Source organism: Dermacentor andersoni, chromosome 1 (assembly GCF_023375885.2).
Source record: "Dermacentor andersoni chromosome 1, qqDerAnde1_hic_scaffold, whole genome shotgun sequence".
Lineage (NCBI taxonomy): Eukaryota > Metazoa > Arthropoda > Arachnida > Ixodida > Ixodidae > Dermacentor > Dermacentor andersoni.
Genome location: NC_092814.1, coordinates 77,108,715 through 77,136,365, shown reverse-complemented (window position 1 = coordinate 77,136,365; position 27,651 = coordinate 77,108,715). Strand labels below are relative to the sequence as shown.

The 27,651-nt window shown below is 42.5% G+C and overlaps 1 protein-coding gene across 5 annotated transcripts in view; it reads left to right on the top strand.

Annotated features, from left to right (window-relative positions):
* The window catches only part of LOC126544054 (DDB1- and CUL4-associated factor 11), a 107,072-nt gene that overhangs the window by 53,858 nt on the left and 25,563 nt on the right, over positions 1 to 27,651 (top strand). For all 5 annotated transcript variants that reach the window (XM_050191252.3, XM_050191254.3, XM_055061623.2 and 2 more), the window contains 5 exons: positions 1,325 to 1,425; positions 9,860 to 9,962; positions 13,215 to 13,258; positions 19,302 to 19,425; positions 26,240 to 26,297. In XM_050191252.3, the coding sequence (XP_050047209.1) occupies positions 1,325 to 1,425; positions 9,860 to 9,962; positions 13,215 to 13,258; positions 19,302 to 19,425; positions 26,240 to 26,297 (430 nt within the window). The remainder of the gene's footprint in view (positions 1 to 1,324; positions 1,426 to 9,859; positions 9,963 to 13,214; positions 13,259 to 19,301; positions 19,426 to 26,239; positions 26,298 to 27,651) is intronic.

The following is a 27,651-nucleotide window of genomic DNA, read 5'->3' as shown; positions in this document are numbered from 1 at the left end:
AGCAGGTACACGGCAAACAATATCTATATCAGCAGCAGCCACAGGACAGCCGATCTTTTTGCCCAAGACCTGTATAATCGACAGGCAGTTTTCTCGGTTTGTTTTTGGGATGCCCTTAATTTCCACATTGTGTTGCCACGAGTACTGCTCCAGGTCATCAACTCTTTGCATAAGGTTCTTGTTACTATCCACGAGGGACTTGTTCTCATCCCTCAGGGATTTGTCTTCTTGCACAAGACTGTCATTCCTTGATTTCACAGATTCGTACAAGTCGTTAAAAGCCATCAGGCTTTGGCGCATCTCTGTGACTTCAGAACGGAGCACTTCAATTTCCCTTGCCAGCTCGGCATTAGTCGGCATCGCAGTTAAGCACACAGAGCAATAAACACAAGCAGTAAAACACAGAGCGAAAGGGCAGCAGTGGTGGTGGCACAGAGGGTATTTGTGAAGGGCTATGAAAAAATTAATAAAGCACTAACCTGAGCAAGAATTTAGACAATGGTTAGGACTGTAGCTTAGGCCACAATCGCTGCTGCCGAAATCAACGCCGTCCAGAGCCAGCTACTTAAAAAGGCTTGTCCTTGCCGGCAGCCACCGCACGCAGCGCAGTTGTCTCGACACGTGTCTGCCTTGATAGTAGGTGCTGTTGAAGCGCTGTATATTGAGCTCAGATGGCTACGTAATCTGCGCAAGAATTTAGACGATGATTAGGACTGTATTTTAGGCCACAACCACTGCTGCCCAAATGAAGGACGCCGTCCAGAGCCAGCCGCTTAAGAAGGCTTGTCCTTGCCGGCAGCCACCGCACGCAGCGCAGTTGTTTCGACACGTGTCCGCCTTGATAGTAGGTGCTGTCGAAGTGCTGTATATTGAGCTCAGATGGCTACGTAATCTGCGCAAGAATTTAGACAATGGTTAGGACTGTAGTTTAGGCCACAACCACTGCTGCCCAAATGAAGGACGCCGTCCAGAGGCAGCCGCTTAAGAAGGCTTGTCCTTGCCGGCAGCCACCGCACGCAGCACAGTTGTTTCGACACGTGTCCGCCTTGATAGTAGGTGCTGCCGAAGTGCTGTATTTTGAGCTCAGATGGCTACGTAATCTGTGCAAGAATTTAGACAATGGTTAGGACCGTAGTTTAGGCCACAACCACTACCGCCGAAATTACACATAGCTTAGTACATAGCTTACCGTGTACCTGATCCATGTTCCCTGCCAACTATGTATTAACGAGGTTTTGCTGTAGCTACCAATTTAAAGAAATGAAGGTGACTTGCAATACTTTTTTGTTGTTGTTACTGATGTGTATGCTTCATTTGCCATTAGGTTGCTGCCAAACTTCCAAGCAGATGCAGTGTTCTACCCAAGCAAAGCTTTTTGTGGAACGTTTGCCCGAAATGGTGATATATTTATGACAGCGTGCCAGGGTAAGCCTCAACGGTAATTACTCAAGTGCAGAAGAATGTTGCTGTCAATTATATTTGTTTTAAAGTATACCTAAGTTCTTTTGTTGTTGAGCATGTTCAGAAACATCCAATGGAGTTCTTTCCATGATATCGTTTACATTTTATTTTTATGCTATGAAAGAAAAAAAAAAACATGAAAGACCTGAATTGCAGTACTCTTGGTAGTGTATCAAAAAAAGCTTGCATACCAATAAAAAAAAAATTTGCCTCAGTGTCCATCAAAAGCCAGACAACCACTTCAGCATGTTCATTGAGAAAATGGGAAGCCACCATGGTCGCATGATAAGCGATAGGCTGGCACTGAAAGGCAATGAAAACATTTGACTTTGCTTCGCTTGTAGCCAGCATGCAAGCAGCATTTCTGAACGCTTTTGAAAGCACTGCCTTCAAGGTGCACAAATTAAAAGTGACACCCACCCCCCTTTTTTTTCGGGCTAACTAAGCACACTGCAAATGACATACTGAGTAATTCAATGCAAATGTCAGCAATATGCTGCTGGTCACACTCTCCTATGGTATGCCACATCTAAAAAATGTTTTGTTTGAGCCATGTGAAATGTCTAATATGTGTAGGTAGTAAATGGCAACAAAAATCAAGTAAGGAAGCACTTTCTTGGTGTATTGTTGCTCACAAGCTGTAAAGCATTACCTGGAATGAATAGTGCAGGTTGCCTGTTTTTCTTTTCGGCAAGTCCCCTTGTCAGAATGTTGGCTGTTGCCTTGTTCTTATTTTTTGAAGCAGGAGCATTCACCCATTCATATATATTTTTCACTTTGATAAAGTAAACTTAGTCATTGTGTTTCTGAGTTACTAATGTGCTTGTGTGCTACTGTATGTAGCAGTCTGGTTTTGGCAAGGCAGACTTTTGGGAAGTTTTAGCACTAAGTAAAATAAGTGGTATTCTTAGAAGCAAATCATGCTCATGTGAGTAAGTCATAGGCGGCATTCCCCTAGGCAGGCTGTACAATTTGGCCCTTGTTTACACACAGCCTGAAGTACTTCTGTCAGAATAAGGGTGGTGACTACTGTGATAATATGCAGGCTTTCAACCTCCACCTGCCACAAAACAAAATGCACATTTAAAACTTCTGTACTAGTTTTTAATGCTTAACACTCCATCTCTTTTAGTTACTGTGAGTGTGTGGATTCCAAGTAGTAGCTCTGGAATGTCTTATTTGGTAAAATAATAGCAAAATTTACCACAGGCTTAAATGATTACAGATTTTCTTGCAAAAAAAAAAAGAAACGAAGAAGAAAAGAACCAGCTCTTGTACAGAGGGTGCATGCTTGAGAGTGCTGTAGTGTAAACACAGTAACTTTCATAAAAGTGTCCATCTTCACAATACCGGGGCCCTGAAACACTTTTTATTGAAGTCAAGAAATGCGTTTGAAGTTAAAATAGACTATTTCAGGAATACTTTGCAGCAAAATGTACTTTAATGCTCTCAGCAGAAGCGGAGTGATTGGCAGTCAAAGATCATCTTTGATCCCCTTCACGATGTGTTCCCACTCCTCTTTCAATGCCTTGCACTGCGAAGACTACGGCAGAGCGGTGTGCTGTCCACAATGCTCCACCTACTGAATGTCACCGTTGTGCCCACTTCGAATTTGATTTTAGATGTACACGTAGATGCCTCTGCTTCCGACTTTGGAGCCTATGACTTGCTAAACTCTGAGGCTATCCGTCATCTTACGGTTGAGTTCATGGTGTTTCCACAGGTGCCTTATTTCGCTGTGCTGATAGCTATACGTGGCTGTGTTTTCTTGCACTGAGTGGCATGAGTAGCACACTTCCTTTCACACTTATCTCTACGAAAATCGCATAATTTATGAGGGTTGAACGAAATGTCATCTTTATGTTCTCTTGTGCAAGTACATCGGCAGCATGCACATTGGCTAAAGGTGCAAATATAGCTTGGTGTAACACAGATGCGCGCCACGCATGGCGCAGTTATGCTACGGTGGCCATTGTTCAACTCCATATTGGCTATACAGTCTAGCATCCGGCACTGTCAGCATGACTGGCGCGCTTCGGCGTGGGAATAGAACATGTCTTATATCACGCCAGAGCCGCTAGACGAGAGTGCATCGTGTGCTAGTTTGGCTGGTCGGCAGCTTGCTGGTCTATACGCGTTTCTGCGCAAATCGCTTGTCACCCCCTTGCTTTCTTTTTTTTTTTTTTTTGCACTTCCCTCTTCCCTAGTAAAAGACAGACTGCAGCCTAGCTAACATCTCCTCTCAAAAGCAGTAGCGATATAGTTGAATCTATTTTCAGTGTGTATCAGGGCCATCTAAAGGTCTCGTTGCTACAAAGACTAATATAGTTCGGGTGCATTGAAGCAAGTGTGCTGAATTTGCGCCTCTGCAAAATACAGTTCTCACTTGCTGCACACATGTGCGCATGTATTAATTGCAACAGCTGACCGCTGCACTGCTGCAGGCAATGACAACGTGCCAAACTATACAGGGGGCAAATTTTAGTCAATCCTGGCATTATCGGCGGGAAGTATCCGATTTCGCCGGTCACTGCATGGTGTGCTTGAAACGCCGAACTATATCCATGCTTTAAGCAATAGATGCCACTCTCTGGACTCGCATTGAAAAGATCCCTAACATTACGAGCTTCAACCATGATGGCAACACGACTGGAAGGTGTGCAACTTGGGCAGCGGACAGCCTATTCTAGTCAGATGTTGGTGCTCCGACCTACTTGCTGTGCACCTGGAGCCACATTGCCCACAGAGACCAAGCAATGCACGCGGTTGTCCTCAGTGAGCCACATCGGGCTTGTTGCGGCACCCCGCAGCAGCCATGGTAGTGTCTACACTACACAGTACATGACCTCCAAGATTCCGTGCACCTGCGCAGCAGATGCAGCTTCATGCAACTGTAGACGCAATGTTTGCTATGTGCACAACAGGGCCAGAGTGAGCGTATGCTGGCAAGCATCGTGGCACCTGACCTTAAGTTTTGCGTGGTTAGAAGCCTAGTTGAGTGTTAAAAGCTAATACAGTGAAACCTCGTTAAACCGTAGTTGGCCTGAGCTCAGAAAAAGTATGTACTAAACGGTAGTACTGCTTAACTGAAATAGCATGAGATCGCCCACTTGCCTGTCAAAAACGCAAGAGAGAATGTGATGAAAGAGGAAAGAACATGCAGTATTTATTTACTTTGCGCGACAAAAGTGTTATTTTCGTTTGATGCCACGGCGGCCTAGCAGTGACGACAGCGGCCTCAAACTTACTGAAGCTGTGAGCCAGCTTTTCAACCAGCCCCCTCTTCTCGGCAAACACTCGCATTGCAGATTCCTCGTGAGTGTTGCATATTCTCCGTGTGCGGGCGCGGTAGCCTTGCAGAAGTTGCGGGGCACCTTTTCATTATGGGGTGCTGTTCTCATCGCGACAATTGCATTCACGAGGCTGACGCAACGCGCAGCTTCTGCCACTGTCGGGCCTGAATCGCCTGTGCTGTCGCTTTCCGTGTCATCCTTATCACTGTCGCTAGGCGACACTTCGGCAAAACAGAGGCAATGATGGCGAAAAGTCGAACCTCGCAGCCGACACCTCTTCACGGTCGCAGCAGCGCTGCCAAGCAACTTCTTCACATTCCAGATGCCACACACCGTAGTCAACAGTAGACCCATGTCAGGTGCCAGCACCGACTTCTTCGTGTCACGTTCGACAGCACGAACAACGCCGAAATGATGTTGATGTTGATGTGGCTTCACGCGCAAACACACAGGGCACTTGGAGGCCGTGGTTCAGATCTCTGAGGCTTGTTGTCCTGCCGGGCAGCCTGATGGAAATGAAGCACTGCCGTGTTTGCGCAACGAAAAGTGGGAACACTACGTGTTAGCCGATATGTATATGATGATATTTGCAAAGGGCCAGCAGCTTTGAAATGGGTGAGGAGAAGGCTTTGTTTGAAAAGAGAGTGTTTAAGAAAAAGGTGATTTAGTGCTCCACTTTTGAGCTCCATGTGCCACGCACGGCTGCAATAGTTGGCTGACATGTTCACAGCAGCATATGTTATCCACAGACTGTGTTTCTTCACCATACCCAAGGTGTGCTTCAGGACCCCTTTAAAAGTAAAGAGCACTGTTTAGCTTAAATATTGATATTGGCCAAATTGGGATGTTTTGAATATTTTTCCTCAGGTCTAAAGTTTGTAGCAAAATTTCCATGAGAAAAAAAGACATAATGAACTTCAGTACCAGGTGTCATGTTACAGCATGTATAACATGACACCTGGCGCCAAGTGAACAGCATTTTGCCCTGTGCATTTTAATAATTTCAATGTTACCTTCATACCTGATGAAAAATAACAATACATCCAAACCTACAGTGCAGCTATTATAAAAATAAGGAGTGCCAGTTGCCTTTGAAGGAACAATAAAGAGAAACACTAAATCAAACTTTAATATCTCAGTGTATTGTCTGTTATATATTGAGTGCACTAAAAAAGGCTGCACACCCCTTCAAAATATACGTTGCCTTTTTCTTTTATTTGAACACACAGGATTTATTTCTTTATGTGAGCTTGTTGCATGAAAGACTTAGAGTAACAAATTCTGTTGCATTGTGACACGCACTTGCTAATACTCTCATATCAAGAATGTGAAGTGTATTACACCGCGTTTTTGGTCGCGCACTTGCACGTAAATATATATTTTTGTTATTGTTTGGTAACAAGGAATGACCTATTATTAATAAGGAATGACCTATCAGTCTCTTTAATTTAAAGGTAAGCTTGTCTTGTGTATAGGTTGCACATACGCATATTGAAGTATCCACAAGCCCCTAGGTGTTTAAATGCAAATATAAATATATTTTTTTACTATCTCGTGTATGGTTGGTTTAATGCTAGCTACTGCTTATAGCATGGATGGAATTCCTGTGCCGATTGAGCCATTTTGATTTTCACACAAACTGCTGTATCAAATTGCCATGAAAGCTGAAAAATGACCGAGATTGTGCCACGTTGCGTCAGAACAGTTTGGCAGCTTTGGCTGTAGCAGGTGTCAGCAAGATCACCGACGCAATTCAGGGCACTGTGTTGTAGGTCTCGGAGGGTGTGTAAAAGTAACTTTCATATTCTGATTGACAGTTGGGGTGAACAGCCACACTCAACTAATCCTGCTGAACATAACTAAAGGTAGCGGCATTCATTTATCTTGCTGCCCGAGCCGGCGAGCAAGGGCAGGCGAGAAGGTCTGGGGCCTATCCACGTCTCTCCATTGGTCCAGTGGAGTCACATGATTGTGCTGGCGCCATTTGTGCAGACTGCTGGCCATGCCTTTTGTTTTCTTTGCTGTTTTGTTTCGACTTGCACTGGCATTATGACAGTTGCTCTTGATCACAGTGTGCAGCCCCATGATCACAGGGATCATGGATCCAGATATTGCGTCGATCTCATTGCTGCACAGCGTGATCGTCGCGATCAAGAAGGGCAAACTGAGAGGACGAGTGGTGAGGGAAGGCGCATGCGCTGAGGGTACTCTGAAAAGGAGAAGCCAAGAGAAATTTTTACTCCAGTTAGCTTATTCAGGGGGCGTACGCCAACCACTCAGTGTAAACTCCACATGTCTAGGTGCGTCTAGTGAGTGCGGAATCTTGGTTATAGCTGGTTAGTTCTGTCCACATTACTGAGAAATGTCTGAATAAACCACTGTGGTGTTCACTAATCCGAGCTTCTTCACAACTTCTAATGGAAAGCATCTCCAGTCACTTCACCAGTGCTTAATACAAAAATAGCATGAAAATTATCATAAAGCTGTTGTTCACCACTTCTTTAATGCCACAGAATGTAAAGTTTTGTGATGGTTACCCCACTTCATTATTATAATGCTCTAATTAAGAATTGCATGCTCCAGATTGCTCCAATAATGATTTTTGTGCTATAGACTGCTTCAAAATGAGAATTGGTCTTCTCCAATCTGCTCCAGAATGAAACTTTATCTGCTCCAAAATTAAATTTTATCTGCTCCAAAAATTGCTACAAAATGGCTTCAGGTATATCGAACCCACAAATAACGAATTATTGTATACATCGAACAGCTGTAAAATCCCCTTCAAAATTTTTGTATAACGTTTTTATTTTATATATTGAATTAGGTACCTATATATCGAACTTTTTTGTGATCCCCTTCAGATTCTATATATCCGTGTTCGACTGTACTTCGGTATGTGTTCAAATATTCCTAGGTCCTAGATAATGAGTAAAATGAGAACAAGGCGAAAGCATGAGCCAACGTTTCAACAAGTGGACTCGTCTTTTTCAAAGCGACATATGCTCTCCTCAGCAGAGTATGGGTACTGTTCTTCTAAAGGGGGGGAGAGGGTAAGGCGGGTGGGCGAGGCAAAGACCGAGTGTGTGTTAGCGGCAAGGGTGTAAAATTAAAAATAAGTGCAGTACTGAACGTCTGTACAGGAATGTGAGGTAGCGTCATGTGTCAGCCGGTTGACATGTCACTGTGGGTTCCTCTTTTCGTGGAAGGGGCCTGGATGGGGGGGGGGGGGGGGGGGAGGGAATTATCTGCTGCGCTGGAGGTCAGTTAACTATTGTCTTTCTGAAAGAGAGAATAAAAGTAGCGGTAGAAAATGGTGCTCGTGGAAAAAAAAAGCCTGAATATATAAATAAAGAATTAAAGAAATGAGTGAAAGAAAAGGGAGGTTGGAATATTATTGACAACCCATTAACAAAAAAACTAAGCAACCCAATGAAACATAACTAAGTGCTGTTACCTATAGTTCGAAATTTAGCATAGCGAATAGATTCTAAAGCTCCCTTTGAAACGTTAATGCCTATTGGTTGCAATGTCTAGACTTTTGGATGAAATATGATTCTCGGTATTTTCTGTCTCGCTCAGAACAGAAACGTGACTGTAGTACGTAGAGTTTAAGTTCATCAAAGTTATGACCTGGTTGGCTGAAATGCTCGGCGACTGCTTTGGGAAGTCCCTTAGCTGTGCCCGCGCAATGTCCGTTTAACCTGACGTTGATTGATTGTCCTGTTTCACTGATATATTGTTTCTTACAGAAAGAATATTCAAGCATATAAATTACATCAGAACTTTTGCTAGTAAAACTGATTTTCACTTCGTGTGTATAGCTATTTGTGGTGCTTTTAATTTTAATGTCACTTTGAAGGTGCTTGCAGGCTTTGCACCTAGGGCGAGAACATGCTTTTATTAAGGAGGGAGGGGGGGGGGTTGATGTTGGCAGACTTTTGCGTGCACTAACATGTCTTTAATGTTTCTGTTGTGGCGATAGCTAACGCTTGGTACATCCGAAAATACTTTTCTCAAATGCTCATTACGTGATAATATTGGGTGGTATTTTCATAGGATGTTGTTCATGTTTGGGAGGGCATTAGAATATTTTGTTATAAAGGCTGACGGTCTCTCAGATTCTGGTATAGGTTGTTTCTTAGCTAATTACGACTGCCTCTCTAATCTTGACACAGCATCATAAGCCTGGTTGAGAGCAATTTGTGGATAGTTTATTTTCGCTAGTGTTACTTTAAGGTCATTTAAGTGATGGATATAATCATTGTCTTTGCTACAGATTTTTATTCATTTTGCTTGTCCGACAAAAATTCCTCACTTGTAGTGTTGCAGGTGATGACTGGTGTAGTTTAAATACTGCTGGCTATTCGTAGGCTTCTGGTAATTAGTCAGTTATCTTTTATTGGATTGCTTAGTTTTTTTGTTATTGGGTTGTCAGTAATATTCCAACCTCCCTTTTTTTTCACTAATTTCTTTCGTTCTTTATTTATATATTCATTCTTTTTTCTTTCTTGCGCTTATCAGTTCACTTATCAATCCCCCCCCCCATTGTCCAGGCCCAGGCCCTTTCCACGAAAAGAGGAACTCACAGTGACACATCAACCAACTGACACGTGGTGCTACCTCCCATTCCTCGACCGACATTTAGTAGCACACCTCTCTTTTCAATTCTACATCCTCGCCGCTAACACACCCTCGGTCGTTGCCTCGCCCACCCGCTTCAACCACTCTCCCCTTTAGAAGAACCGTACCTATACATACTGTGTCGAGGAGAGCGTACGTCGCCTTGAAAAAGACAAGTCCACTTGTTGAAACATTGGCTCCTGCTTTCACCTTGTTCTTGTTTTGCTCATCATATTGAATTTCCATCTCCCGCATTCCCCCTGTTTTCCCTAGGCCCTAGGTAGGTCTGCTAGGTCCTAGGTAGTGCAAGGAAAGAGGGAACTGTCTTGTTTATTTTTAGCTTTTGTTATCTGTAGCTGTTGTTGTTGTTTCTTTTTGTACACCACGGTGCTATTATTTCATGACTAAAGCTTGTCATTGTTTTATGGATTTGGCCAATGGTATTATTGTTTTGCTGTGCTTCAAGTTCATTTCACATTGTGCAGACTGTGTGATACGCATCTATGACACAAGCCAAGGTGACTTCAAGCTATTCAAGTCTGTGTCTGCTCGAGATGTGGGTTGGAGTATTCTTGACATGGCTGTTAGGTAGGTTACAGCTGCTTCATGCACCCTCTGCAAATGCAGCTTTTTATTTTGAATAGAACTGTGCATTTATGTCTAGAAATGTTAAGGCAAAGGAGTTGGTAAGCATGAAAGTTGGCATTCGTAGCATTAAAATTTGGCTTGTTAGTTAATTCAGTTTTCAACAGCCCCAAACACGATCGGGACAGAGAGAAGATGATGCACAATCACTGACTTCCAACGACTATATTTAATACATATATAAAAAGATGAATTATTTCTCTTATGCCATGTCCTTCTGTCCATTTACTCCTACACGTGCCAACTCCTTGTTTGAAAGTGCCAGTGATGTCATACTAATGTATGATGTGCCTAAGAGACACTTCATTGGGTTCTGAAATTTCACAAGTTACCGGATTATGTCTGTGCAGAATGTTTCTTTGTGTTTATAATCTGGACCACTATTACACTGCTGGCAATGGAATACCAGTCATGTATTCCCTTTGCCTCTGACATTATCCTCATGCTCGTTAAGCCTATCATTAGGCTTATCATCCTCATGCTCGTTGGGCCTATCCTCAGCTCATTAAGCTTGTTTACTTGTATAAACACAAGCGCTGTACAGCAGTGCCTGTGTTTGGACATCTTTCTGCAAACCACTTCTTCCCGCCCTTCGGTGCTTTGCACTGCATTCACACTGCAAGTTCCACAAGACGCATGCAATCCTCTACCAATTGAGCTACAGCTGCCGCAGTAGCATTGTTTACTGTCTTGAGTCTTTGTGTACATGTACTAAACCTAGCCCAGCGAGTGTTAGCCAACGTCACTCATGATCATGGTGGTGGATAAAGAGCATCCTTTCAGCCTGTTTAATGAACAAAGTCGTGGCATATGTCTAGTGTTAAAGAACACCGTACAACAGATCCTTGCTGACAACATTGTTTTACACATCTTGCATGAGCAGAGTTGTCAAAAATCAAACATTGTACCTGCCATGCTTTCAGAGCATTCCAGGCTTTTTGTTTGTCAAGTAGTGGTAGTTAAGGTCAATGCCTACAATGCTGAACCAGCCTATACATAATTATGCTGAACTTTGGTATTGGCATATCGGAGCTGGAAGCGCCATATCAGCAACAAGATTTCTGTGTGTTTATTTTTGTCAGGACTCATGGCAGTTGTCAGCATGTTTTGGCTGACTTTGGCAGCCAAGTAGGTTTATTTACCATGTTTAAAAAGTGAAGGAACCCTTTATGTTGATTACCAGATTATTATTACTCACAAAATATTAATTTATGCTCACTAACCTTTGCTTGCAAGTGGAGATTTTACTGTTTCTGTTCACCCCTTGGCAACCAACAGTATATTTGAGAATGTTTCATGTTTTGCATGAGGAGACTCAAGATTGAATTCAGACCTGTCTATTTTAGAGAAAACACATTTATGTACAGTCATCTCATGAAGTTAATAACATCAATGTTGTGAGAGAAAATGACAGGTCAAGAACACACATGCCATTCCTCACTGTTCCATCATACAGGCTACTATACCGCTTGTCTGTTGCCATTTTCTCAAACTGATGGAATTAGCTGTTGAGAATGGTGCAGCCAAGCAGCTGTGGTATTTACCATGTCCTTGTACAATTAAGATTTAGCCTTTTAAGTACCAAGCCTGAGCTGTACTCATCCTAGCTGTTTGTACTAATATCGCCAAGGACGAGCAGTACTGGGTCAAGCCACAACTGCTTCTTTGCTCACCGAAGATGAGCCATGCTCATCAACTCAATTTGCATCGTGAATTTGAATTTAGGCACTTGAACATATTCGTCTATGCTCTCGATTCCTTTTGGTATCATCAATCTATATTTAGATAATTATGTTCAAGCCTAACAAGTGTGTGCTAAGGGAAAGCCTATATTTCAGGTCAGATATTTTTCATTGTTTGGGGTGATCGTAAAAGATAAACAGCTCATATATCTTTCAAATCTGCATGTAATGTGCAATAATTTGATAGAATGAAAAAATATTGGTAAATTTTGTACACTTTACAAAAAAAACTTCGAGATTTAAAAAGCTTAAGGCACACGTGTTGTTTAGCTAGTGGGATAGTTACACATTTGGAAATATGTCATTGTTCTTTGTTCATATATGTCTTAGTTCAAGGGGAAAGTTCAGATGAATGCAGCACATCCCCTTGTCTGTTCAAATTGTCCATGAACATTGAAGTACATGCTATATCTTTGTATCGTTGCATCACTCTCACGCCCTATGACCTCCTGCGATAGCTGTTGCTGCAGCTACCCCAGCAATCTGGGAGGTGGCAGTCTGCTACTCTTGGCAAGTTGGAAGGCTTCATAGAGGGTAAATTTAGGGCTGAAAGAGCAGTGTTAAAAAGCAGTGTCAGTCTGTCTGTGGAAAGAGAGAGAGCAAGGCAGGGAGAGTCAACCAGACAAGCGCCTGGTTTGCTACCCTACACTGGTGGTAAGGGAAAGGGGTAATAGAAAGAGAGTCTGTGGGAAAACCAAATAAATGTGGATAAGCTACACTTTCATTTCAACAGTGAATGTATATTGCTTTTTGTTTTTTAATGGTTGACTGCTGTTGAGAAAAGAGTGTCGGGTTTATATACTAGTATGCCATGTGTAGTGGCTCATACTAGTATGCCATGTGTAGTTGGCTCTTATTCCCAATGATGTGGTGCTGCTCCTCAGTTGCGTTTGCAACATTTCCTTTCTTATGGAAACATTTTTCTTGGCAACTGCAGTACATTTGTTGCTGTACAATGCTAATCTACTAATATGGCGTGACTTGATTTTTGCTGTCCCATTAGGTATTGAAGAAAAGGAAAGCCACCATATTCTTTAATGTTGCTTGTTAAATGTGTCATGTATTCAAGATTTCAAAATCATGATTTTGAATATTTCCTGTGGACTAGCATAGTCTGCAAACATCATATTATTGAATCTCCTTTCTCCAAAGTATTGAGAAAGGGGTCCTGAAGCCAAAATACTAATACTATGACGAAATATTAAAGGCTACATGCCCCAATGTGTGAATTCTGCTTGGTGAAAGAAAATATGTAATGTGACAACTATGCTGCCACTTCCATTAATGGAAGTATTGCTTAAATATACTTGGAAGATGTCCTAAATCATGTATATAGAAATGTTTCTTTCATACTACTGTATGAAAGAAACAACATCAGATCTTCATACCTTGCAGTCAATGTAAATGCTGCTCTTCTAAATGCTGCTCTTCTTTCCATTTTTTTTTTTTTCAGTCCTGATGGTCTCTGCTTCGTGTATTCAAGCTGGTCAGAATATCGTAAGTGTGCCGCTCCTTAAACAGCCACTGTGTATCAAAAAAAAAAGGGAAAAATCAAATCTGTACTCTGAGGCCAGAAGACTTGCTCAACACACTAACAATTTTTCTCTCCCTTGAGGCCCACTGCACAATGAAAAAGAAAAGAAAAAGAACCTTCAAAAAGTTATTGGTTGTCTGATTCCTGCTTGATAAAATGATATCTTACTAAAGAGACACTAAAGAGAAAAACTAATTTGAGCTGTATTAGTAAATTACCCTTCTACAGTAACAAAAAAAAAAAACACTCTTACAGAGGGAAGAGGCTTGGTAGGCCAGAGGAGATGCAAAAATAAGAGGCGGGTGGCAACACCACTGTAAAGTTCCTGTACCATCTTGCCATGAGGTTATGGATTTTTACGGTGTCTGCTCCCGTCTAGTTAAATTTTTATCAGTAATGACAAACTATATTGTACTCGAAAAGAGCTAGACAGAACTTGGGAAGTTTCAAGAACTTCTAGTCAACCGCAATAGGATAAATATTAAAAAAAATTTAATATGACATCTTGAAGGAGCAGCATAAGACAACGGAGACAGAAGGCAGGAACATACACGATAGCACTGCCCTGTGTGTTCCTGCCTTCTGTCTTCGTCGTCTTTCACCGCCCCTTCAAGATGTTCAACCAATACCAACTTGCCCAAGCGTCGATCCTTCTTAAATATGACATAGTGGCACTGGGTTTCTGGCACGGAATTAAAAAAGGCAGATTGAACTTTTTGTCCATTTTATCTTCTAATATTCAACATGTTACTGCAATGTTGACAAAAATGGAGTTTTTAACTCTTTCGCTGTCACTGACGTACCGGTACGTCATCGCGCTTCCCCCCCACGGTGTCACTGACGTACCGGTACGTTCTCTATCGTGCGTTCAAAATTTCGCGCCTGAGCGCAAAGCAGGCGCTCCTGGATTGGCCACGTTATCTGTTGACTCTTTCTACAAGTTCGTATATTCGCCCCGACCTATGTTAGTCCATGTATTGAAGAGTACGGTGCGACTGCCACTCCCCACTTTCTCTTTGCTGAGTGGCCCCCTCGCTTCCGACTTGCAGCAGTAAACGTAAAGCCCTTCGAACTTTGTTTAGCCTTTTTCCATCTCCCTCTGTCTTCTTCATCACGCAACGTCCCATTTCTCTCCGTTGCGCGGGCGACTGAAAGCGCATCCTCCCTGCGCGCGATTACTTTCGGATGGCTCGGCGCGCGGGACCTTCGTCTGCTCATGGGAGCGGTGGCTGAATTCCGATTCAGAACACGAGCCGAGCTTGGATTCGGACTCGGACAAAGTCGCATGAGAGAAAGAGGGTTCCGCATCGTCAGATTCGGATGTTGAACGGATTTTATAGTCAGGCTGATGATGATGATGATGTTTACTAACAACAGCTGCAGAACACTGAAATGTGCATGTTTCATTGACTATGTTATTTGTATACCAATTATAATCAAAAATAAATTGCTGTGTTCATTCCCTGTTATGCTCGTTCCCTGAAACCAAGCCGACACTGGGGGTGCGTCACGGCCAGAAACGTCCGACAGCGAAAGGGTTAAAGAATACCTTAAGATTATCCAGTCTAAGCTGATCTATTGTTTATGTATAGTATCCCTTTAACACTTTGCTTGCAACTATATAATGCAGTTGTCGAGATCTACTGAAAGCTTTCGAATTTGGAAGTATTTTTAAAGCTTTAAAGTCCTAAAACATTTACGACTATATTTGGAAATCATTTTTATTAAGCTTTCACTTCCTATTCCACAACACCTGAACCCCTCATGTTACATCTACTCACAAAAAATGTAATACAAAACTTGTCGACTGGTCCAGTAATGACAGCACAACATTCAAAACACTTTGGCTTATTACCAGTGCTTAAACAAATCCTGCACGATTCACAAATATTTATGGAAGTTTGAATTCACTGTTATTTTTATAGCCTAATGTGTTCAGAGTGCTGGGCAACTGTTCTATTCAATGTATATATTGTGAATGTACACCTATGGTCAAAAGTATGTGGGCCAGAGGTTGTGTTAAAGAAACCTAATTTCAGGCAACTCAGGCAGATAACCAAAAACTGACAAATGCATTGCATTTGCTTGAACTGCCGTCTTCAGTTTCAGGTTACACGCCAAGGGATCAGGGTAATTCAGTTTTTTTTTTTTTTGTTCTTTCTCAGAAACAGTTTTTATCATGAATGTGTGTTTCCCTGAGCAAGAGTATATGGACCAGGGATTCTGCGATAAAGTGGATTTTCTTCTCTGCCTATGAATGTAACTTGAAATTGAGGACTCTAGTCTAAACTTGGCATTGCGAACTTTCCAGTGAACTCGTCAATTTCATTTTGTGCGTTTGAAAGTTGTTTTAGCGAGTTTGTGGTCCGTAAGCTTTTACTCACAGGTATACATTTTGTTGCTTAAAGTTGTGAAGAAATGACTTAAATGATAGTTTTAGCCCGCATAAAACATGTTGGGTGTGCAATGACCTAGTGGAATTTTTAATGGCAAAGTGCTATGTAGAATTGCTAAATTTGTTTATACTTTCAAGCTACAGCTGGCTTATTAACTATCATTAGTATCTACATTAGTTTTAAGCATGTTGTTATCCCATAAATTGCCTGGATTCCTTCATAGTTTTTTCATTCATTAGGTTTACCATGAGAAATGTATGCTCTTTAGTGATCTTTTTTATCCAGACCTTTCTCTTTTTTTTTCTCTTATTCTTTTTTCTAGTTCAGTGTAGACTGTTTATAAAATAAATTATGCTTGCTGTACAAACTGTCCAAATCATACAGTATGAATATTAGACAGTTTTAGCAGAGCATTATTGGTCCGCTATGCTCAGGCCAGTGTATCCTCACTTTTTTTTTATTTTTATTTGCACGATACTGCAGACCTTATGTGGTCCAAGCAGGTGCTCAGCAGCTGCTCAGCAGAACACTAGTGGAGAACTAATGTGCATGTGTACAGGGCGTATACTCACAGCAGAGTGTAGAATGCTGCCCACGTTCTGCTTTAAAACCGATTGGGCTGAGCGGGAAGGTGCATCTACTCAGTTTCTTTGTTGCTATACATCCAAGTTGAGAGTGCATCGCTGACGTGTCTGGGAGACATGCTCATCAAATAAGCGAATCAACGCTCTGCTAAAACTGTCTATTGCAAGGTATATGTTTAATGCAGAAACAGCTAAAAGTCCACGAAATTGGTCAATCATGATGTCATTAACTTCACCTTATATTGAGCAAGCGCAGTAGAGGCAAGGGTCTTGTGATAAATGCTAGAGGACAGTAATGATTTCACTGCTCTCGGAGCTTAGCCTTTCTGTGACTGTTTAGATTAGACAGAAATGTGAGCAAAGTGTTTTGAGCAGGCATCTTTCTAATAACAGGGAAAAAAGGAACACAAAGAAAGCAGTAGTCTGCACATAGTGACTCGTATATATATATATATATATATATATATATATATATTATTGTTACTTCAATGTGAGTACTGACGCAAACATTTTTGTCTAATTGTAATCATGTTGTCTTGTATGCGACCTGTTCAAAATGTACACCAAGTGAAGTACAGCTTTGGGTATGTTGAACAAGCAGGTGAGCAAGCTGCCTCCTTGCATCACGAAAAACTGAGGTGGTGGTTGGTCACGTGGTATCAACACCATTGATGCTTGGGTCAGTCAGCCCATTGCAAGGGTTGCAGGCTACGTAGTGACCGTTTCGGTGAAAGCCGAGTATATTAAGCACATGGCATAATGCAGTCCACCAATTATTCGGACACCAATAATTTGGACATGTTCGATTATTCGGGTTGCTTTGAGGCGCCACCACTGGTTCAGTAAACTTTTGTGAAAGAGTAACCGAAATTTCGAAACCTCACAGTGCTTCAATCAATAATGCAGACTTTGCCTGCATGATGTGTGATTTGATCAGAGTCGAGCAGAAACAGCAATATTTTGGTTGTGATACGTTGCTGGCATGGTCATCGGCCTCATTGCCAGCACCTTCTCAAAACCGAAACTAACGGAGTCTTTACAATCCCGCACAGACTGCACACAAAGCCCAGAACAAGCCAAGCCAAGTTTGCCAAGCCATTGTAAAGGCTGCATTGTCGTGCAAATTGTTCCACCAGGCAGTGATGGTGGTGTTGGTTCCATGCGTTCAGCTTTTGTTAGCTTGCATGTGTCCCAGCAACTTTATCAAGCTGTTTTAAGCAGTGCCAACTTCACCCTCAATGCCTGTGCTGATGAGGGTGGTGGTTAAATAATGGAAGCGCCAGACATTTGCTGTTCCCGCCCAAAAAAAAGCAATAATTTGACTATTACAGTGTGATCAACTTCTGTTATGTTGCTAGGGGATGAAGATTTGGCTACATGCACTGACTGTACTATTGTCTATCTGTAGCAACAACATGACAATTAATGGTAGAGATACAAACTGACCAGGTTGCAAGCAAGCACATGTGCATGCAGCAACACATTGACAAACTTGGGCAATTTCTTATGCGATCACTTTCAAAGCTACTTTCACTTTTGCAACATTTCGCGTGACTAATACTGGACTCATCGACAGATGACAGTGTTCCTGGCACTGTAATTAGACAGCGTGCTTGGGACTTGGCGAAGAACTCCATCGCTCATGGACACCAATGCGTCTGACACTAGTCACGCACAAGTGAATGTACCCTCGAAAGTGGTCATCCGAGAATAAAGTACACTTTTCTTGGCCACTTATCCGATATTTCAGACTCCCAATTATTCGGACTTTTAGGCAGTCCCAATCAAGTCTGAATTATCGGTCAGTAGCTGTAAAAGGGGGAGAGGGGCACCCAGCGTTCCCAGACCAGTGATCTGAGAGGACTAGGCTTAACCCATAGTGTATGCGAAGAAGTGAAGTGGCAGTTATGCACCAAGATTTTAGTGACACAGTGTAGCTTGCAACCACTGCACTAAGCTGACTGGTGTGCACATCACTGGTTTGTGATACTATGTGACAACAACCTCCACTTTTCATGGTGTAGCGGAGAGTCCTGCTCAACACAGCCTCTGCCACAAAGCCTGATTATATTTTGTGCAACTTCGATATAATTAGTTATGGGGTATAATGATGTAAATTTTTTTGCCATGTATGGTTATAGTGATTATCGGATAGAACAAAGAAAATTTTCACATCGGATGCAACTTCGTTGAAATGAGGTTCGATGGTGGTCGTATTAGAAACTGATATAGTTATTTGTAGTGTTCAGGAATCGACACTCCGCATCAGGACTACCATTTGGCAAGTAATCAAGCAAAAAATTGCAGGCAAAAATTTGGTGTTGGTAGTCCCTTAACCTTCTTCCCCTTTCTGACTCAGTCAAGCAGCGTTACGGCTCTGACCAGTGTTATCTACATGTGACTGACCTGAAGGTGCAATATTACCTTTGGAAATCAGATTTATTGTTATTTTTTATTTCTTTTATTTTTGAAAATAATGTTCTACTTTTGAAATTTGTAGCACCTCCAGATGGCTAAAAATGTGCTCAAGAAAAAATTGTATTTCTACTTTGTTTTGCCCAACAGTTAAAGGCAACTTTCAAACTACCAGAAAACATTCCTATACCATCTTTGAAAAGCCTAGTTTTGATATGCAGACATGAAAACTTCATTATGAATGAAGTTTTTAGTGAAACATCTAGTTTCAGTTAAATGTTGAAACTTTTAATGAAACTTCAGTGAAACTTTGCCATAGTATGTTTGGTTTTGTTCTTTCCTAGACCTCCTGAGGAATTGTAATGCTTTGTGGCTTGTACTGAATTAACTCCTATGGAATTTTTCAGAGGCCTTTTCGAAAACTTTTTATCACTTTTGTTTCGCATATTTGTAATTTCAGTTATGCTGCAGTCTTTTTGGCTGCATTAATCTTTTTATGCAACCCTTTGCAATGCTTTTGGGCCCTGATTGTGCTGACACATCGCTGAATGGACAACAGGCAAAACATTGCTGTAATACTTATGATCTGCTTGCTTTTTCATTGTTATCAGTTCACCTGTGCAACGTTTTTGGAGAGCACCAGGTCCATGAGGCACTGCCACTTTGTCCCGAGGATAGAAGGTTTTGCATCTTCTCCTTGCAATTCTCTTGCGATGGAAAAGACATTCTTGGAGGGTAGGTGGCTTTTTCTTTGTACAATGTTTAGTTAACAACCAAATCTAGGAAAATTCACTTTTGTTCTGTAAAATAAATTGTCTGGTTTTAGGGGCAGTTCTCATATATTTTTATATTGGAACGTCTGATAAAGATCTGCTTCATTTGCAAGCGTTAGCTGCACCGCTCTTGCCTTATGCAGTAAAATCGCAGTGATATAATTCTCGGAGGAGTTGCATAAAGTATTCATGTTGCTCAAATATCACATTTGATCTGTTGTAATGTGTCCTTTGTTCTAACAGTACAAAAAAAAAAATAGCCGTACCTCATTATAACGAAGCCGCACTGGCCATGAAAATACCTTTATTATATCCAATATTCATTAGAAGCATGCATGCAGATATTGAAAAAAAAAAATCCGAAACGGACTCGAGCAAGGGGCCTCCAATGGGCCAGCAAAGGGTCTCCTGCGAATTTTGATGACCCGTCAACATATTGCCTTGCTGATATGAGGCACAGGAACAACAATAAATTAAATGCACGTGCTCTGCATTGTCACTAATATGTAACCGTGCGATTTGCATTGTCACATCAGATTGGAACATTGGATTGCTGACTGCTGTCCAACCAAGGCAGGCCACTTGCCAAAATGTACAGACTTTTCAGACATGGAGGGGACTGCACATGTATTCGTACTCCATTGCTATGGCCACCAGTCCAGCCTCCATGTCTGATTTCATGCTCGATCACTTATAAGGTCTACGAGTGCAAATATAATGACGTCGAGATTTCCGCAACGGCGTGTCACTAGCCATTTCAACAGGTGCGCTTCTTAGGCTGCTAGGCCTAACAAGCACCTGTTCATCGGGAATCTGCTATCAAAGTTGCAGTTTCATACCAGTCAACATGACCACAATTTCGTTCATGGCCGCCATGTTTGTGGCATCACATGTGCAGTTCATGTCCAAAACACCTTGTGAGGTTCGAAATTTCAGTTATTAACATTATAAATTGGTGCTACGGGTAGGTGGCGGTGCCACAGGAATTGTGTGGATCTGAATAATCAGGCATCTGAAATATCGGTAGGCTGTATTTGATGTTCTTGCTACCAGAATATATCATTTAAGGCACGTACAAACAAAATTTTACTTCGCTAATGATATCGTCTCGGATCCCGCATTTTTATTTTGTTATACAGTTTGACCTCTATGTAATGAATTCCTGGATTTTACGAAATTTTTCAATTCCCCAACACATCCCCCATTGAAGCCCATGTATAGGCGACCTTCATGTAACGAATGCGTTGCGGCGGTTGACCTTGATGTAACGAATTCGCGGCGCAGATCATCGAGCTGTATCTTGTAATGCTTTGCCCGAAATTCGACCGCGCAGTGCGCAACTTTAATGAATATTGTTTAAGTAAGTTTTTATATCGAAAGGTAAAGTAAACCGCGAGCAGAACGCTTGCAATCGCAGCAAACAAGCAAATCTTGGTGATGATGATGATGTTGAGCGCCGCTAGCGCCGCTCCGTGGCAAGCGTAGCAACCTTTAAGCTTTCATTTTGTAGCTTGACACTAGGTGGCACTACTATGACAAATTCTTTGTGGTGTCTTGCGGCGCACTTATCATAAGCCTTCTTCGTCAACGTGTTGACGTGCGTGTGCAGGTGTGTGTTTACGGTGTCGGTTCGTTGCGATGAGTTCCACTGTGAAGAAACGCAAAGTTTTGTCGCTTGAAGATAAGCTCTCGATTTTGAATGCGGTTACCGCCGGCGAAAAAAAGAAGGATGTCGCTGCCCGCTTCAATATACCAGCCAGCTCCCTGTCAACCATTCTTGCTGCAGAACAAAGCATCCGCACTGCGATGGAGTCGGGCACAAGTGCCAAGAAGAAAAGAATGAAGACGTCGACCTATGCTGATGTGGACAACGCCGTGTTTGCATGGTTTTTGGACAGACGAGCACAAAACGTGCCCATAAGTGGCGCGATTTTGCAGCAGAAAGCCATAGATTTTGCTTGCATCCTGGGCCACGACGACTTCAAAGCGAGTAACGGCTGGCTACAAGGATTTAAAAGCCGGCACGGTGTCGTCGGAAAGGTGATATCTGGTGAGTCTGCCTCCGCAGACAGCTATGCTGCTGCCTCGTGGGTGGCCGAGAAGCTTCCCGGCATTTTCAGCCGCTATGAAGCTGCCGACATTTATAATGCTGATGAGACGGCCCTGTTTTATCAAATGTTACCGAGCCACACGTTGTCACCAAAGGGAGAAGACTGCCACGGTGGAAAGCAAAGTAAACTCCGCGTGACAGTTTTGCTTTGCGCCAACACTGATGGCAGCGACAAGCGAATCCCATTGGTTATTGGCCGCAATGCCCGGCCCAGATGTTTTAAAGGAACAAGGCGGATGCCAGTAAAATATGTGGCAAACTCCAAAGCGTGGATGTCGCGGGCAATTTTTTCTGACTGGCTGAAGGAGCTCAACCAAGATGTCAAACGACAAGGCCGCAGCATTTGTTTGCTGCTTGACAACTGCTCCGCGCACCATGTGGAAGGCCTACAGCTTTCAAACGTCGAGCTGCAGTATTTGCCACCTAACTGCACTTCTCTCATACAACCCTTAGACAAAGGGATTATTAACAGCTTTAAATTCTGCTACCGCCGTCGATTGATACAAAAGATGCTCCTGGACATCCGCCTTGAACGGCCGACGAAAGTGGATATCTACCAAGCATCCAAATGCTTGCTGCGTCGTGGCAAGAGGTCGGATCACGTGATCGCCAATTGCTTTGCCAAGGCTCAGGTAAATCAGGCCATTCAAGCCACAGTCCCTGAAGACGAACCTTCAAGCCCACCCGAGGTCGCAGAAGCGTGGGATGAACTACGCATGAACGGTGGGGTGCCCGACGGTGTCGAACTGTGCGATTTTTTGTTCGTGGACAACGGCGCCGTGTCTACGGAAGAGATGACTGATGCGGCACTTGTTGAAATAGTTAAAGATAGCCTTGAAGGTGACGGTCCGTCAGAGCCTGACACGTCTTGTGCGGTGCCTCCCGCGAGGGAACTGATGGACGCGGTGGACGTTCTGCGCCGTTTCGTCGGCTCGCAGGACGATGAAGCAGCCCTGGATGCTTTAGTTTCTTTGGAGCGCCGAGTAGTGGCCTCGATCGGGCAAAAACAAGCAAAAATTACGCAGTTTTTCTCCATTAAATAAATTCTTTGAATGGCGAGTTCACTTCAATTATATCTGTCGCATTTTTATTTCGTTTTGGCATGATCCTTACCAGTCTTAACCCGAAACTGCATGTAACGAAAACCTGAATATAACGAAAAATTACGAACTTTTTTCAATTTCGTTATATCCAGGTTTGACTGTAGCACGAGGATACTCCATTGAATTAAAGCATGATCAGCCAAAATTTATATTTACATCGTTATATCAAATAATTCATTATATAAGCTTTCATTATATTGAGTTTCGACTGGATGGGACTTTCTTACTTCTTTGACTTGCTTACAGAAACTCATTGCTTATGCTTGAATGAGTAGTGCACGACCAGGGCACATATTTGCACGTAAATTGCACGTGCTGGTATCAATCGAACGAAGTTTCTCAGACGGGCGAACACATTTTCACATTAGAAGTAGCTTCTAGCAAAGTCAGAAAACAAGACTATGTGTATGTCAAAACTTGCATGCCGGTCGTATTCCTTAAGCCTAGACCACATGTACACGTGCGGACGCGCACAAGCTCGCATCCATGCGCCCGCGCATTCACAGACGGTGCGGCATGGCTCGTACGTGTCGAAACGTGGTGCGATCTCAGTGAATAGCTCCTCTCTGTTATCGTGCACTTGGGATGCCTCACGTCGGTGCACCTGGCTACACAGATACAGCGCAGTACATTCAACTCTCAGTGAAGCAGATTTACATCATCCCAGAAGGTGCTTCTTCTTTCCTTTATGTGCTGATCTAACAGTTATAAAAATATAACAATTACGTTTATAGATATCGAAGCATTTTCAAACACTGTCAATAACAAAGTACAAAGTGGCGTCTGTGAGTGAGCCCAGTGTGCGTGCCCTATCGCGCGTATTTGTGGACGCAAACCACCATTCCTCATGAGACGCGGCAGGCGCAAGGCGCGTAGACACGAGCTTGCGCACGTCCGCAAGTGTACGTGTAGTCTCGGCTTTAGCTGCACATGAGTAGCTTAAGTGCACCCATCGTGTGGGGCCTGCTTCAGCTGAAATACCTGTCAAACCTAATAGTGGCAAGTCATGTTGCAAGTAATCAATGACTGCACTTTACTACTAGCTAACTGACAACCATTTGTGCTATTATGTTGTTTATGCAGAAAGAAAACAGAGAACCAATTATTTCACTGATGGGCTTTGTTTTTGTTATAATGCTGCTTGCAGTGAGTAGTGAGCATGCAGCGGTAGCCAGAGCTAAGCCACAGGACTGCTTAAATCTGAAGAGGTCCTCACACTGAACTTATTTCATCGCTGCAACATTTGAACCATGCTTGTTTGCTGGGAGCTCTGACCTCAGACAAGTTAGCAACTGGAAATTAGGAATATGTGCATATTCAACCAGAAGCTCTTTGCTATTTACTAGCTATAGCGGCAAACAGGACTCAAAAGTCAAGATATCACCATAACAATCAAAGTGAGGGTGCATGAACTTCAATAGCACAGGTACAGGAAATTAAATGGCAGCAACTTTGTTCATGGCTGCAGTAACATCTCTCATGCAAGTCATGCCCAAGAAATATACTTATCCAGCAGAAAATTTTTGAAACTAATATTGGTCTGTGCTTTTCTCATATGCCACAGCATCCATCATTGTTCAAGGTGTAGAGGACTGTGTTGTGAGTTGCTGTTCATCACTGCTGTAGCCATTGTTCTCTGAGGTCAGCGTACCTGTTAACATTGGTGTGGCAGTGTGGAGGTTTCCACAGCTCAACATATGAGACTGTAGATTGTGTGTATGTCTGTCACAGAATGGCAATACATGGGGATGCAAGGAAGGGCGGATAGACCAAATAGTGCCAGCTGTGCTCCCAGGGCTGGCAGGTTGGCTAGGTTACCTGTCAAAGGCACATATAATCAAGGCCATGTCCCAGTGGCATAAAGGCTGTGGCAACAGTGAAGGGGCCAGCTGACCGCATATTGTAAAGCTTATCTTTTCGCCGTACTGGCCAAAACCTGAAATGTATTGTGGTTACCTCGCCACACTACTGCTGATGGCTGAAATTGTATTATCCATTCATAGAGGACCACAGAACTCTGGTCACATGCCGGAAGCACGAGGTGTTTGAGGACATAATAATGACTTCAAGAATAGTGATAGTATTTCAATCAAGAATCTAAATATTCATTCTAAATTTTTTACATTGCTTCTTTTAGCACTATTTTCTAGTGCTGTTGAATAAGATCACCTCCAACTTCAATTTTTACTAAAGTCAATGTTCACAGCCAGCCACTCTGAGTCGTGCAGGCCGTGTGGGAGCAAGCAAATCCGTTACTTAGGAGAGGCACATAATGACATTGTGCACAGAAAGCCTGGCTGTTGACTCTGCCACTTGAAGCAATGGCTGTAATTGGCCTTGCAGAGTTCTCACTCATCATGGCCTCCACCTGTTGGAGAAGAAAATCAACTTCCTGCTGCATCTTGAAATGTTTTCAACTGGGGTATATAAAATTAAATCTCTTAAATCTCCCCTTTGCAATATTTCTGTGGTTGTTTGGTTGGAGGGGATGGGAAACCAGTCTTGGTAGGGGCACATTCAGAGTCGTACATTATGGAGCATCCCATGTGCCTAAATAAAACCAAGAACACATACAGTTAAACCTCAATATAACGAAGTAGGTAAAATCGGCAATTTGCTTCGTTATATTGAAATTCGACCTCTTATGCAAATAAGTACAGTCACTGATTGATCTTTCTGACAAGGAAAGGGGCCACAGAATTTTAGGAATTATCGGGCAATAAAAAAAAAAAATTTGAATGAGAAAACAATTTAATGAATTTGGGAGTCAGCGACAAATGATACAGTTTCATTCCACAAGGAAAATATCTTCACATCAGCGGTACAAATTAATTGAAACCAGCCACGCTTTCGTGTGCTTTCTGCCCCCGCAGCTGATAGCGTCACCCGCACGCACCGAGACCACTCTATCATGAAAAGCGCCGGCAGTGGGGAGCCAATACGTCGTCTGCCTCTCGCTCCAACGAGGGACTGAAACTCGAGATTACGCAACCTCCAATGCTAAATGCGTAGGAAGACAGCTAACATGACGCCACACCGTCTCGGCATGCCCACTCTGAACATGCGGCAGATTACCTCTAAGCAGGGTGCGCGGCTGCGTATGTGCTCAGCCGTGCTTACAGCCATGCACAGCCACAGCTGAGACGTGCACCACAAATCGCGAAGCAAGCGCCAACCTATCATCCCCCCCCGCCTTTTGCTCATGCTTGGCTGCGTTACGGGTACGAGCTTCCCTCCCTCTCTTTCCCTTTGCTCGCACATCATTTGACCATCTGCGGCCGCTGAAGTTTCCATTTATTGTCTTGGCATTCTCTTGTGGCAGAAACGAAATTTCGTTATCTTGGAATCGCACACTAATGCACTTTGTTATATTGAGGTTCTAAATACATGATGTTCTATGGACAAGAGGTTATGAAAAATTAAATACTTCATTATATTGAGAATTTCATTACATTGAAGTTCGTGGTTTAATTGTGTATGTAATCTAGGCCAATTATCAATGGTCCTGACCATGTGCCAAATGTATGTGTTTGCATTCTTAGTCTGTTGTTTGTTTCTTTCAGAGCAAATGACTCATGCCTCTATGTATATGACAGAGAGGTGCACCATCGTTCCTTAAGGGTATGAAGCGTGCTGGTTTTACTGTGCATTCTGTCTTAAAAGGGCCCTGCAATTCTTCTTATGAAAAGTTGGGAATATTTAGAAGTACTAACTGTTGTGTGTGTTGGCAATCTGTACTCAAAGAAGAATGGCACAAACAAACAGGGACTATTTTGTCCCTATTTGTTTGTGCCATTCTTCTTTGAGTTGGGAATGCAGAATTTGGGGAAGGGCCATCTCCTGAATCTTTTCCAAGAAAAGCTTTTTAATGTGCTTTGTATGTATTAACAGAAATATTTGCAATCAAATTGCTGCCACTGCCACGCCTTTGCAGCTTTCCCTTCCTTTTCGTTGCTTGAACTGCACTCAAAGCTGTGCCACCATAGCCACACAGAACAGTGCTCCCCATGCTCCCATGTGTGATCGCACCGAGGTTTTGTGTCAGTGTCCCATCGCAATATTACCACATTGGTATCATCTTACGCCACCAGATGGTACCATCGCCCAATCAGTGATGAGATTTCTGGGCTTTTGTTTCGGCCCAAGGCACAGTTTAGTCATGGCACTTAAGTGAATCTGGCTAATGGCCATCTTGTCTGAAAGTGCAAATAGAAATAGTATGCATAAAAATTGGTGATTTTAGAAAGCACAAGCAGTCTCCTGTATGAAACCATAGGATCTTCTGCAGGTACTCAGATGTTCATGACAGTATTGTCTAGCAACTCATTTATATATTTGGTTCAAAAATATTACAGGGCTCATCACTGTGAGATTGATTATATGCTTCTGAAGTTTCCAACTTGCACTTGTCAAACTTTAATGTAATATGTTACACTACAGGGTGTTCTAACTAAATTTAGCCAAGGTTTAAAAGATGAGCCAACTTCTGTATAAATGTGTATCGCCTTCGCCGCATGCCACTGTGTTTCTCTGTATGATGGGAGGTCAGGACTCCTCAAGCTGATTTTACAGCTTTTTACCTGGCCTCCTTGCAATTTTTTTTTTTTTTTTGCAGAATAAATTTTAATTTCGACATGCCACTGCACTGTAAGATCCAATTAAAATTGCATTGTTAGCCACTCAATGGAGCACTTTACTAGTTTTAAATTGACTCAAATTTAAAGGTAAACTTTTGTTGAGGAAGTTGTATAGTGTTTAGGAAAGTCCAAGTCGCCACTTTTTAACTTCCTATCTATTAATGCAACTATGTCGTCTGCATCATAAATTCTGTAAAACATGAATTGGTTAATCTTAAAAATGAATTCGTTGAAAATGAAACTAGCTAATCTTCAATAATATGAACTTTGACAATACAAATAATAATAATAAATTCCTATGGGTCTGAACTCACTGTCGCAACAGTTATTTCCTCCCA